The sequence below is a fragment of the Mytilus galloprovincialis genome, chromosome 6 (genome assembly GCF_965363235.1).
Source record: "Mytilus galloprovincialis chromosome 6, xbMytGall1.hap1.1, whole genome shotgun sequence".
NCBI lineage: Eukaryota > Metazoa > Mollusca > Bivalvia > Mytilida > Mytilidae > Mytilus > Mytilus galloprovincialis.
The window spans coordinates 46,019,435-46,034,884 of NC_134843.1; the positions used below are offsets into that span (position 1 = coordinate 46,019,435).

Sequence of the window (15,450 nt, forward strand, 5' to 3'; positions counted from 1 at the left end):
GTAAAATTGAATAGACATCTATGAAATTTTAACACAAGGTTTATGACCACAAAAGAAAGGTTGGGATTGATTTTGGAAGTTTTGGTCCCAACATTTCAGGAATTAGTGGCCAAAAAGGGCCCAAATAAGAATTTTCTTGGTTTTTGCACTATAACTTAAGTATAAGTTAATAGAAATCTATGAAATTTTGACACAAGGTTTATGACCACAAAAGAAAGGTTGGGATTGATTTTGAAGTTTTGGTTTCAACAGTTTAGGAATAAGGGGCCAAAATGGTCCAAAATTAAACTTTGTTTGATTTCATCAAAAATTGAATAATTGGGGTTCTTTGATATGCCGAATCTAACTGTGTATGTAGATTCTTAGTTTTTGGTCCCGTTTTCAAATTGGTCTACATTAAGGTCCAAAGGGTCCAAAATTAAACTTAGTTTGATTTTAACAAAAATCGAATCCTTGGGGTTCTTTGATATGCTGAATCTTAAAATGTACTTAGATTTTCGATTATTTGCCCAGTTTTCAAGTTGGTCCAAATCGGGGTCCAAAATTAAACTGTTTGATTTCATCAAAAATTGAATAATTGGGGTTCTTTGATATGCCAAATCCAACTGTATATGTAGATTCTTAATTTTTGGTCCCTTTTTCAAATTGGTCTACATTAAAGTCCAAAGGGTCCAAAATTAAACTAAGTTTGATTTTAACAAAAATTATATTCTTGAGCTTCTTTGATATGCTGAATCTAAACATGTACTTAGATTTTTGATTATGGGCCTAGTTTTCAAGTTGGTCCTAATCAGGATCCAAAATTACTATATTATTTATTAGGCAATAGCAAGAAATTTTCAACTGCACAGTATTCAGCAATAGCAAGAAATCTTCAATTGCACAGTATTGTGCAATATCAAGAAATTTTCAATTGCACAGTATTGCGCAATAGCAAGAAATCTTCAATTGCACATTATTGTGCAATAGTAAATATTTTCAATTGCACAGTATTGTGCAATAGCAAGAAATATCTAATTGCACAATATTGTGCTATAGCAAGAAATTTTCAATTGGAGTTATCTTTCTTTGTCCAGAATAGTAGTTGAATCAACTTAAATCATTGTTTTATACAATATACAATGTATATTCACTTTTACAACCAACTGATAAATTAAAACAATCTTTACCATTCAGTGATAACAAGCACTTTTTTTACATTTTAATATATATTTAAATGAGTAGTTATTGTTGCAAATTCCATTAGAAATTTGAATTGAGATCAGTTTTGGAATAAGGGAAAGAGGGATGTGAAAATAAAATATTGGGGTGGGGGGGGGGGGGGGTTCAATTTTTTTCATTTCCGATTTCATAAATAAAAAAAATTTCTTCAAACATTTTTTTGAGAGGATTAATATTCAACAGCATAGTGAATTGCTCAAAGGCAAAATAGTTTTTTTTAAGTTCATTAGACCACATTCATTCTGTTTCAGAAACCTATGCTGTGTCAACTATTTTATCACAATCTAAATTTAGTGCTGATTCCAGCTTGAATGTTGTGTCCATACTTGCCCCAACCGTTTAGTGTTCAACCTCTGCGGTCATATAAAGCTGCGCCCTGCATCTGGTTCTGTATTATTATTAAGTCTTTCCACTTTTCTGTGGAAAGACTTATTGTTTTTGTTCTGATTATTAGGTCTTTCCACTTTTCTGTGGAAAGACCTATTGTTTTTCTTCTGATTATTTTTTTTTTTTTTTACCGCCTAATTTTGTTCTTGCGATAAATATTTGTTTCGCAATATGTCACTTAGATTTTTAGCTCACCTGGCCGAAAGGCCAATTGAGCTTTTCTCATCACTTGGCGTCCGTCGTCGTCCGTCGTCGACGTCCTGCGTTAACTTTTACAAAAATCTTCTCCTCTGAAACTACTGGGCCAAATTTAACCAAACTTGGCCATAATCATCATTGGGGTATCTAGTTTAAAAAATGTGTCCAGTGACCCGGCCAACCAACCAAGATGGCCGCCATGGCTAAAAATAGAACATAGGGGTAAAATGCAGTTTTTGGCTTATAACTCAAAAACCAAAGCATTTAGAGCAAATCTGACAGGGTTTTATTGTTCATCAGGTCAAGATCTATCTGCCCTGAAATTTTCAGATGAATCGGACATTTCGTTGTGTGGTTGCTGCCCCTGAAATGGTAATTTTAAGGAAATTTAGCTGTTTTTGGTTATTATCTTGAATATTATTATAAATAGAGATAAACTGTAAACAGCAATAATGTTCAGCAAAGTAAGATCTACAAATAAGTCAACATGACCAAAATGGTCAGTTGACCACTTTAGGAGTAATTGCCCTTTATAGTCAATTTTTAACCATTTTTCGTAAATCTTAGTAATCTTTTAGAAAAATCTTCTCCTCTGAAACTACTGGGCCAAATTTAACCAAACTTGGCGATAATCATCATTGGGGTATCTAGTTTAAAAAATGTGTCCGGTGACCCGGCCAACCAACCAAGATGGCCGCCATGGCTAAAAATAGAACTAAGGGGTAAAATGCAGTTTTTGGCTTATAACTCAAAAACCAAAGCATTTAAGGGAAAATCTGAGGGGTAAAATTGTTCATTAGGTCAAGATCTATCGGCCCTGAAATTTTCAGATGAATCGGACCTCTGTTGTTGGGTTGCTGCCCCTGAAATGGTAATTTTAAGGAAATTTAGCTGTTTTTGGTTATTATCTTGAATATTATTATAGATAGAGATAAACTGTAAACAGCAATAATGTTCAGCAAACTAAGATCTACAAATAAGTCAACATGACCAAAATGGTCAGTTGACCACTTTAGGAGTAATTGCCCTTTATAGTCAATTTTTAACCATTTTTCGTAAATCTTAGTAATCTTTTAGAAAAATCTTCTCCTCTGAAACTTCTGGGCCAAATTTAACCAAACTTAGCCATAATCATCATTGGGGTATCTAGTTAAAAAAATGTGTCCGGTAACTCAGGCAACAAACCAAGATGGCCGCCATGGCTAAAAATAGAACATGGGGGTAAAATGCAGTTTTTGGCTTATAACTCAAAAACCAAAGCATTAAGAGCAAATCTGACAGGAAGTAAAATTGTTGATCAGGTCATGATCTATCTGCCCTGGAATTTTCAGATGAATCGGATAATTGGTTGTTAGGTTGCTGCCCCTGAATTTGTAATTTTGAGGAAATTTTGCTGTTTTTTTGTTATTATCTTGAATATTATTATAGATAGAGATAAACTGTAAACAGCAATAATGTACAGCAAAGTAAGAACTAAAAATAAGTCAGTATGACCAAAATAGTCAATTGACCCCCTAGGAGTTATTGCTCTTCATAGTCAATTTTTAACAATTTTCTTAAAATTTGAAGATTTTCAATTACATTTTCCACAGAAAGTACTGTTATAGATAGAGATAATTGTAAGCAGCAAGAATGTTAAGTAAAGTAAGATCTACAAACACATCACCATCACCAAAACACAATTTTGTCATGAATCCATCTATGTCCATTGTTTAATATTCACATAGACCAAGGTGAGCGACACAGGCTCTATAGGTTGCACTTTGTAAATACAGCTGTTTCTGACAACACGCCTCTTTTGGGGAGAAATAGAATATTCATAGAAAATTAATTTTGTTTACATACTGGTTCCCAGTTATGCTCTCTGTGTTCCATATCGCAGAGACAGAACTGGGGAATGTTACCAGTAAATAAACACGTGCTTATTGTTTACATTGAAATCTGTGGTAACCTTTCATTCGAGGTAGGGGTAGTTAAGAAAATAAGTGTAAGTTTCAACTCTGAGAAGTTCGGGGCATATAAACGTTGAAAATATGCCGCACAGCCCTATATTTTGACCTTTGAAAAAAATTGTGGTGCAAATGAACTTTCAATTCTAGGATAAGATTTTTTTCAAAACTTCATAGTAAAAGTGGTACAGTTTTAGCCGTAAAAGGAGTTCCTATGGGAAATTGCATTGTCAATATTTACAGAAATGCAACCTATGGAGCCTCTAAGTTGGTATTTGATATCTATGGAACGCCACAGCTGTCTTATGTGGAATTCTGATATTACTTTATGTTGTTTTATTATTACTTAATGATATTTTGTCTTTACTTAATATGGTTTTGACATTACGTAATCATGTTTTAATATAACTCAATATGGAATAGTCATTACTTATTGATGTGTATGTAACTTAACGTAATGTAGTTGTTTCATTACGTGATGTGGTTTTGTTATTTCGTAATAATGATTTGTCTATTCTTTATATGGTTTCAACATCACGTAATGACGATTTTACACTACTTGATGTGTTTGCTTCATTATTTGATGTGGTCTTGTCATTCTTTGATGTGGTCCTGTCATTCTTTGATGTGGTTATCCCATTACTTGATGAGGTAAAACCACGTGACCAATTCGAAAAAAATATGTCTTATTTTTTAACAGATTTCAATATGTCGTTTGTTTAATGTGCTTTGGATGGGTATGGCCAAAGTTAAAGTTCAAATTAAAGTTCGAGTGGTTGTTCATAGTTATTTGGTATGAAAAAGGGGAACGGTAGACAATAATAATAAAAATAAATCTAAACATTTTACAGTATTTCGGACATAATTTGGATATCCCCAAACCACTTGGTCCTGTTATTTCATCCAAAGTTCTCAAATAGAAGCAGTATTATAATAAATTTGTAAAATATTCCATGGAACGTTGTGTCTCGCCTGATGTAGCTGCTTTCAGTGTAAAAGCGTAATGTTGATCGTCTGTACATTCATCGGTAAAAAAATATGTTTTTCTGTAGATGCTTTTTCTTGATATTGAGGAACAACTCCTATACAAGTTTAAAAACACTTCATGGAGGTTATAAATTTATCATGTCAAAACAGTTTAATTCGGTTTTATTTACCTAAAAAAGTGTATCGTTTTCAACAATGAGCAAAACCCATACCCCATAGTAAGCTATAAAAGGTCCCGAAATGACGCCACTATCGACGACGTTGTTGTGTCTCACTGCCGCTACATTGATGTCGCAGGCCCGACAAAAATCAAAAGACTAATACTTTATTGTTAACAAATGAAACAATTCAAACCAACTCACACTTTAGTTACAGGAAAATCAGGGGGGGGGGACTCGGACTAAGCGACAAAGCATCAATACTATAAAATAAGAATTCTCCGATTTTTTTTTTAGCGTGTATATACGAAAATCAATCTTTTATTTTTAATCAATTGAGTTCTCTGATCTACCTCCCACTAATTGAAAAATAAACTTTTTGGAATATCTTTCACATGTGACGACGAACATGTTCCAGTTGTCGTAACCATAATACCGTCATCTTTTACTCGAATGTGAACTATCAAATAAAACCAAATCACTCAGTTTAAATTCGCGAATAACACAATGGGTGCCATAGTTGAACAGAATCTCTTTACCTTTCTGGGGAACCCGAGATCACCCCGATGGATACAAATTACCCAGTAACACTGATCTATTGAGTCAGCCAATTAAAACTATTTTTAAGCCACCGCAACTTTACCGCAACTGAAAGTTAGGGGCATAGTGTTTAACCTCTGTCCGTCCGTCCGTCTGTCCGTCCCATTATTGGTATATAGTTATTCCGCATAACTCTCCAACAGTTTGAATCCTAGGAAGTTTTTTATCTTTACTGTCTGTTTGTACATATATTGAAGGTGTACTGCATGTGGTCAGGGTTTAATTTTTATTAATATTTGCTCTTTTGGGAGAAAGTTGAACTTTGTCATTTTGGGAGAAATTTACTTGCATAAGTAGGGCGTTTCCAGACAACTCCTCCTACAGTTTGAATTCTTGGAATTTATCACTCTACTGGCTGTTTGTACATGTATTGAAGGTGTGCATGTGGTCAGGGTTTTTTTTTTTTTTTTTATTATTTTTCCTCTTTGGGAGAAAAATTGCACTTTGTCCTTTTTGGGGTATAAGCGGTTAAATGAGTGGAGTGCGGGGGCATCACTTTGTATAGTTTACATTTTTTCTCGTGTTGTGCTTTTACACTACTGTTACAGGCCGATGTTAGGTTATGATTTATCACTCACATACATTCAAACTCGAAGTCCAACTCGAAACTCAATGCTAACAAGAACTTTAATTCTAAGCATGACTTGAATTCGAAAACTAACTCAAAGTTTAATTCAAACAGTAACCCGAACTTTGATTCGAATGAACTTATTCGATGGATGGCCACACACATTCAAGGCACATGCAACATTGAAATCTATCTTAAAATAGAACAGGTTTTTCCGAATTGGTCACGTAGTTTTACATCATCAAGTAATGGGATAACCACATCAAAGAATGACAGGACCACATCAAAGAATGTCAAGACCACATCAAATAATAAAACAGAGTAGTGTAAAATCGTCAAATTTTGAAACATCATTACGTAATGTTAAAACCATATAAAGAATAGACAAATCATCATTACGAAATAACAAAACCACATCATGTAATGAAACAACTACATTACGTTAAGTTACATACACGTCAAGAAATGTTAAAACCGCATTGACTAATGACACAACCATATTGAATAATGGTGAAACCACATCGAGTATTGACAAAACCATATTGAGTAATGGCAAAACTACATCAAGTCAATACAAAACCATATCGTGTAATATTGAAATATCATTAAGTAATGACTATTCCATATTGAGTTATATTAAAATATCATTACGTAATGTCAAACAATATTAAGTAAAGACAAAATATCATTAAGTTATAAGAAAACAACATAAAGTAATATCAGAATTCCACATAAGACAGCTGTGGCGTTCCATAGATATCAAACAGTTTATGCGTCTTTGAAATTTAACCTGCGTAACTGAATACTTTTCTTTGTAGGAGTTATCTACCCAAACACTGTTTTCCTTGTGTCCAGAACTCCTTTGCAACCGTAAAAGAAAGCGACAAATTTATTTTATAAAATTGCTCGTTATATCCTTTACATGATTTGTCCTATTTTTACCGAAGCGATATGAACACTCCATATGAGAGTTATTTCCCCTTATGCATTTGATATAAGTGATATGCATTTCTATCTTGTAAACCATAAGTGATAGAGACCTAGGATCTTTTTATTTGAGGTCCTTGGTCCAAAAAAACTGAAAATAAGGTCAAGGTCAAAGGTCAAGGTCATATTCTAAATTTGAATTTGGCTTATTTCCACTAATTTCCAGAAACTGTATAAGATATCGACCAATTTACTTTTCCTAAATTGTTAGTTGCGTCATGTCATACCACGTGGAATTTTGATTGCAAGGGTATGTTGAACATTAAAGGGAGTTTTCTCCCCTCTTGTATTTGAAAATACGCATATGGTGATATTACTCATCAACCAAATATAATTAAGACCTATGATCTTTTGAATTGAGGTACTTTGTTTATGACGTTGAAATTGATCTCAAGGTCAAAGCTTAATTTGACGTTCTAGATATTGACCTTTGATTTTACCTCAAATGTATACATGATAAATCCATAAAACCTTTTGCAATAGGTTTCAAACCATTTAACCTTGTAAAAAAACAACCGGAAGTAAACTTGTGTGAACCGGAAGTAGCTATTTTTTGTACTGTATTATTATGAAAGTATATAGAACCAGATATTTTTGGAATCAGTGTCAAGTGAATATTCAGATAGTATCGGAAGTAACATTTTTCAAACCGGAAGTAACAAATTATCCCCTTTATTTAATAAATATTGTATAGAAACCATATATTTTTGGAATCAGCGTACAATAAGCTATCATTTGACCATTGAAAAGGCATTTGATCTTATACAAAAGGTAAGGTGACAAATGACCTTGAAAAAAGAGTACCGGAAGTGACCTTCGGAAAACCGGAAGTAGCCTTTTTTGCAATTTTTTTCATATAAAAGTACTGAGAAACCACATATTTTGTCATATAGATACATAAACTGATAACTGAAGACTAAAAATGACTTCCAACAAACCGGAAGTGGCCAATTATCTCCCATTCCACATACAAAAGTATATAGAATCTATATATTTATGGAATCAGTGTGAAAGAAGCTATCATATGAGATCGGAAGTGACATTAATTTCACCTGTAGCATTATATTATCTCCCTTATATCACTCAAAAATATAATTTAACCATTTTATTTATCGCATCAGAATGAGGAAACTTATCTCCTAAACAAAATTTCTTTCATGTGGAAAGACTTTCAATTGTTCTCTAAACAATTGGTTTTTAATTATTATTATTATACTTCCACCTATTTTTTCCGGCAGTTTTCTCGCAGCTAATGGAACCAACCTTAATGAAAGTTAACTATAATGAGGAACACAAAATTTCGGTTGCAGTAGGTCTTAAGAACATAAAAAATGGCTGCCGTTACCATGGATACGGAAGTACTGTGAAAAATTCCACTTTTTGGTTTTGGTGGATTATTTGGATATGCTTAAACATAGAATCATTATATTTTGATACATTGTAGGTGCCGAGCATATACTGGTTTTGGATGATTTTGGCAATCATTGGAACTACTATGTTGCCATGGAAACTACACCAAAAATTTCAAAAATATCAAAATGCTCCAAATTTTGTGAAACTTCATAGTAACGATGAGCAACATTGGTAGATGCGTAATTTGGCGTTGGAATTTCCAAAATGTCTGCCGTTACCATGAAAACAATGCATAAGTGTCAAAATGCTCTAAAAACTTCAGGGTTTGGTGAATAATTTTGGTATGCTTGAACTAAAAATTATCAAATTTTTACACAATATAGTTGTCCACTATATACAGGTTTTGAATGATTTTGACAATCATTGGAACTCTTCTGTAACCATGGATACAGTAGCAAAAATTTCAAAAATTTCAGAATGCTTCAAACTCAATGAAACTTGATGTGATTGTTGACTGGCAAGTCTGAAACAGACTTTTGACTTTGGCATTTCCAAAATGGCTGCCGTTGTCCTGGAAACTGATAAAATATAAAAAAAAAACTATCAAAATGCTTTGAACTTAATGAAACTTGATATTATTGTTAACTGGCATGTATTAATGAGACTTTTGACTTTGAAAATGTCAAATGGCTGCTGTTGCTATGAAAACCACAAAAATGTGATAATTTTTAAAATGCTCTAAATGTACTGAAAACTTACAGAAAGATGTTTAGCCACCATATATGTTTAAATTTTTTGAAATGGCTGCCGCTTAGTGGCAATGGGGGTAATGTGACATCCGCTATTGCTTGCAATGGCAATTCTAGTTCTTTTTCTTTTTCTTTTTCTTTTTCTTCCGCCACTTTAAAATTTGAACTTGTCCGCAGCGTTTCTCCAAAATCACTTGTTAGATTTACTTAGGGTTTCATTAAATGTTAGACTAATATGTCTAGGTGAACCATGAATTGTTCGTTTGTGCATTGGAGTCTATTAAGGGGTATTTTTTTTGGGGGGGGGGGGCCGAAAGAAAGGAGGGGTTTACTAAAGAACCCTATGGAATTTTATTTTCGAAAACTTTCAAATAAATATTACTTGAAAACTTTAAGTGATAAACACACAAAGTCTTCAGAAATGATCATAGGACAATAAAACAAATCGCATGAAATAAAGGTGGAATCCCTGGGGTTACCCCACCCCCTTAAATTTGAGAATATGCTATTATCTTGTAAACGGTCCAAATCCCCAACTCTAAACCATATATATTCTTGGATGGGACAATAAAACAAATGAAATGAAATGAAATTGAAGGGAAGCCCCTGGGGGTCGTCACCCCCACCCCATTCAATTTGAAAATGTGCTAGTATCTTGTAAACGGTCCAGATCCCCACCCCTAAACCATATAAATTCTTGTAGGGGACAATCAAACATATCAAAAGAAATGAAACACATCAAATGAATATGGGAGGTTTGTTTGGGAGACTTCGTATTCTGTTACAATTACTTCTTGTTTATATTTAAGTTTTTTTTTCACAAATTTGCTTTTGTAACAAATTAAGTTAGCTTTTTTTATTTACTCATTAAAAACAGGTATATTTTAACATAGTAAATTACAATGTTGAAAGTTTTCTATGAAAAAAATGTTAAAAAAGTAGAATAATTAATCAGTTCAGCTAATTTTAAAGATCCAAATTTATAATTATAATGACATAGGATAATTTATGCATAATTTGTTCCTTTTGTTTAGACAAGGAGGTTATATGAGAAGGAGAGAGGACGAAAGACAATAATTACACATAAATTGTTACCGACTTTTCTGTAAGTGGGTGCTAATTAGTTGAGATCGAACCTGTCACAGAGGGAGATTTTGTCTTAATTACGTACCCGAGTAAGAATGGAAACACCCGAGGTGTCATAAACTGACCGGATATTCAATTATTGACATGTTAAAAAGATTTTTTGTGATATTTTTTATTAAGTAATTAAAAATTATTTTTTTTGGTTAAAAGTAAACTTTTAGTACCAATAGAAATGAAACGAACATCTGTTTCATTGCCGTCAATGTTAATATCAACAGAAAGCCACTATTACGTTCTTCCCGATAAATTTCTCTATGTTTCAATTGCAACTATTCCTTGCGGTCGTTACCGGACACCGTAATACTTTGCATATTCGTATATTTTCTATGATTATCACCTGCCAATTCTCATAAACAGAAATTGAAAAGTGAAGCGAAAATCTTTGTTTAAAACAATGTAGTGTTGAATAAAAATCGCAAAATAACTTTCCTTTAAACCCTCATAACTTTGTCATTTCTTTATCTATTTTCACCGTAGACAGACGATTGATTTTGAAATTGTGGTCGAATCTTTTTCCATATCATAAACACCTATACACGGCATTGGTACCAAAAATACACCTGAACTTTAATGACCCAGTCACTGATAACAATCATGTGACATATGCGATTGATCTAATAGCCCTAACTGCTCGCGGTAACAGCCCAGGGCCATGTCAAGTGGGTGATAAACATGTCGGTTTCTTTCTAATTTTATCATTTTTCTCTGATCGAACTGCTATCCTGGGGATGCTAATTTTGTATCAAGCAGAGTGTTCACTCTCCTTCTCATATAACCTCCTTGGTTTAGATCACCAACCTAATTACAGATTATAAACGCCCCGTTATCAATAGAGTATAATATATAATCTGGGGCAATATAATGTAAATCTCCTTATTAATTAGACATAATTGAAATCAAAACAAACTCTGTATCTTATTGATAAGTAGACTTTGAGTATCTCATAAAAAAAGACAAGTAGTTTGTTTAGAATTAGATTTTATTTTATAAACAATATATATTTAGTGTGTCAAAATCAGATACATGTATCTATTTCTGAAAGTTTCAATGCATAGCCATTGGTTTATTGTCAAAATGATGTTGTGTTCTTTCTTAATTAAAAATATATATAAAAACATTATAAGGAATCAACAACTATGTGGTATGGGCTTTGCTCATTGTTAAAGGCTATAGAGTGACCTATAGTTGTTAAGTTCTGTGTCATTTTGGTCTGTGGTGGAGAGTTGTCTCATTGGCAATCATACCACATCTTGTTTTTGTATCTTATTGAAAATTATGCTTTAAAGAATTTTAATACAAATAAGCTTACTACTCTTATGTAGTACAGAACTTAACTTAAGGAGGCTAGAGGGTAAACAAAAAATTCAGCAAAAATTTAAACAATTGTTTTTTCCTTACAAATTTTATTTATTACACTATTAGTTGTAACTTTGTAATATGGTATAAAAATCAACCCAAAAAATCAATTTGTGTGGGCCCCAGATGACTTTTAAAATGTTTATATCATTGAAAAAGCTCTAAATTATCTCCCTTTGGTGAAAATAATGCCATTTTTTTTGCATTAAAATTGAAATATCTTTTTTAACTCATCTTTTTAAAGACATCCCTTCGTAAGTTTTATGGACGCCATCACGAGTTGGTTATGGAATAACCGTTTAACAGATTATATAGGATATGTTCCTTATGTCGTAACTACAATACCCTTCCCTTTTCACGAATGTGACCTACCGAATTAGACTATGTACTGGATTTGTAATAACATAGGAAACACGACGGGTGCCACATGTGGAGGCGAATCTGCTTTCCCTTCTGGAGCACCTGAGATCATCCCCAGTTTTTGGTGGGGTTCGTGTTGCTTAGTCTTTAGTTTTCTATGTCAAATGTATGTTGTGCCTTATTATTTGTCTGTTTGTCTTTTAATTTAAAGCCATGGCGTTGTCAGTTTATTATCAATCATTGAGTTTGACTGTTCCTCTGGTATCTTTCATCCATCTTTTAAGTGTGTGCACTATTGATTTAGTGATTGCACTGGTACCTCAGATAGATATTTTTTAATTTTAAATGTAATTGTTACATTGCCAATGCCTATTCTTTATTTGTATATTCTTTGCCAAAACACTTGCAGGTATAAATGTTTCAAATTAAAACATATGTTTAATTTCTAGATTTACAATATTTTTCTTGTAGAATTTACTAGAGAGAAGAAAAACTAAAAGTTCTTCATTAAAACTAGGACAAAGTAGAAGTGGAGGGTTAGTTATTACACAGAAACAAGGTATTTAAACTCTCGGGATTAAAATTTTGTACACCAAATGAAGGTTTTGTCTACATGACTCATCAATGATTCTCTATGTCTATTATGTCAATCAATGTATCTGATTTTATGCCCATTCTGGGCCCTGTAATTTTGGAAATACAAATATTCTATTCTATTCTATTGTATAAGGCAAAGTAAGGTATGAAGTCGAAGAGCATTTAGGGCCAAAATTTCCAAAAGTCCTTAGTATAGAGAAAAACTTATTTGTAAACAGTTGACTTATATTCCCTCTTTTATTATTGTGACAATGAGAATTCATGTCAACACAGAAGTGCTGACTACTTAATTATGAAGTGTCAAGTGATCCTATATGCCTACAATATTAGGACATAACTGTATTTCCAATATTTGTCAGAAGGTTTATACGTTTCCATTTTTTTTTTATCTTTTAATTATAACCCTGCTCCAATGGAAGGGGTTTACTGTTATACACTTTTCTGTTCAATGAAATTTTGTCGAGCCTGTAACATTTATGTCCCTTAAGAGAATCATAGCAATCCGAAATTCATCATTCTGTCAAAATTATGGTTCAATCTGTGGTTGAAGTTTTAATGTCCCTGCCGTAATGAAGTGGGCATTAAGTTTTACCCTTGTCTTTCTGTACGTCTGTTCGTACGTCCCAAAGTTGGTTTCCATTGAGAGCAAAATTTTAAAACTGATTTATTTTCATTTATCTGAATTTAATGATTAATGAGCATAGTTTTAAAGGCTTTATCTTTATGGTCATGATGTTCATCCCATTTTTTTTTGCTGAAAAAAAGTGAAGAAGACTTTCACTTTTCTGTTCTAACAAGATCGAGTAAACTTTGTGTTTGCTTGATTTTGTATTGAAAATAAGGATAATTTGATCGAACATTACTTGAATTTTTTACATGTATTGTAATTTTTAATCACCTTTCTTAGAAAATGATCCTGCTTACTGTTGTATATATAACAGACTTAATTTTAGGCAATGAAATTAATTTTTCATCACTTGGCTCCTGGCATCTTTGATCGTCTTTGTTGTCTGTTAACTTTTACAAAAATCTTCTCCTCTGAAACAACTGAGACGAATTTAACCTCGGTCACAATCATTATTAGGGTATCTAGTTTAATATTTATGTTCCATGACCATTCCTGCCAACCAACACGGCTGACATAGCTAAAAATAGTACATAGGGGTAAAATGTAGTGGCCAAAAACAAACCTTTTTGTAGTTTCTTATACAACTTGTGTATATGTACTAGTGTACGAATAGCTCTAAAATTGTACTTCAAGGTTCCGTACCTCAAAGGGAAATCTGGGGTTGGGTTTTTGGTTAATTACTCCCAATAAATGTGGTCAAAATGTTTCTTGGATATTCTTTTTTTGGAGTTCATATATTTTTTTCTTAAAATTTTTTGAAATCTTCAATTGCACAGTATTGTGCAATAACAAGAAATCTTGAATTGCACAGTATTGCTCCAAAGCAAGAAATCTTCAATTGCACAGTATTGCCCAATAGCAAGAAATCTTCAATTGCACAATATTGCGCAATAGCACAGTAATGTACAACAGTACAGTATTGGGCAATAGCAAGAAATTTTCATTCAAACAGTATTAGCAAACAGCAAGGGATCTTCATTCAAACAGTATTGCCAAACAGCAAGGAATCTTCAACTGCACAGTATTGCTCGATAGAAAGAAATCTTCAATTGCACAGTACTAGGCAATAGCAAGAAATCTTCAATTGAACAGTATTGCTCAACAGCAAGAAGTCTTCAGTTGCACAGTATTGTACAATAGTACAGTATGGGGCAATAGCAAGAAATCTTCAATTGCACAGAATAGCACAATAGCAAGTAATCTTCAATTGTACAGTACTGCACAATAGCAAGAAATCTTCAATGGCACAGTATTATGAAATAGCAAGAAATCATCTATTGAACAGTAATGCTCAATTACACAGTATTGTGCAAAGCTAGAAATCTTCAGTTATATGCTGATCAATAGCAAAAAATCTTCAATTGCACAGTACTGTGCAATAGCAAGAAATCTTCAATCGCACAGTATTGCTCAACAGCAAGAAATCTTCTATTGTATAGTTTTGCGCAATAGCAAGAAATCTTCAATTGTACAGTATTGCGCAATAGCAAGAAATCTTCAATTGCACAATATTGCACAAAAGCAAGAAATCTTCAATGGCACAGTATTGGGCAATAGCAAGAAATATCCAATTATTGTGTAGTAGCACAGTATTGGGCATTAGCACAGTATCACAGTATTGTGCAATAGCACATTATTGGGCAATAGCAAGAAATCTTCAATTGAAAATTAATACAAATATTTCAACCCATTTCAAATTTTTTAGATCTTTTACCCATTTAATTTGTGTCTGAAACCTTTATTATGTCAAAATTTCAGACAGTTTGACATCAAGCTTAAATATTGTGTCCAAACTTCCCAACTGTTATGGTTTGACCACTGTGGTCGTACCAGGTGCGTTAGGCAAAGTATTTTATTCGTTTCTGTTTGCCTCAACAAAATATTATGAAACTTATACCAATGCTTATTACCACATGTTACAGATTAAGATCGAAATAAGGTATAGCGTCACTTCTACTGTTCTTTAGTTATGTCCCTTATAAACATATAAATTGCTGAATTTTTCGTGTATGTTCTCTAACTTAGGTGTGTCTCAACCAAATGTTATGAATCTTTAAAACCACACTTATTACATTGTGCTACAAAACTCAGATCAACAACAAATTACGGTAGAGTCACTTTAGTTATGTCCCTTTATAACTGTAAATGGTATGCAATAGGGACATATTCCCCATTTTTGTAGATCCTGCAACTTTTGTTGCAGACA

At 32.9% G+C, this 15,450-nt stretch overlaps 1 protein-coding gene across 3 annotated transcripts in view; it reads left to right on the top strand.

The window, feature by feature from the left end:
* LOC143079716 (coiled-coil domain-containing protein 149-like) overlaps positions 1 to 15,450 on the top strand; it is a 172,144-nt gene that overhangs the window by 119,567 nt on the left and 37,127 nt on the right. For all 3 annotated transcript variants that reach the window (XM_076255250.1, XM_076255248.1, XM_076255249.1), the window contains exon 8: positions 12,491 to 12,578. In XM_076255250.1, coding sequence (XP_076111365.1) covers positions 12,491 to 12,578 — 88 coding nt within the window. The remainder of the gene's footprint in view (positions 1 to 12,490; positions 12,579 to 15,450) is intronic.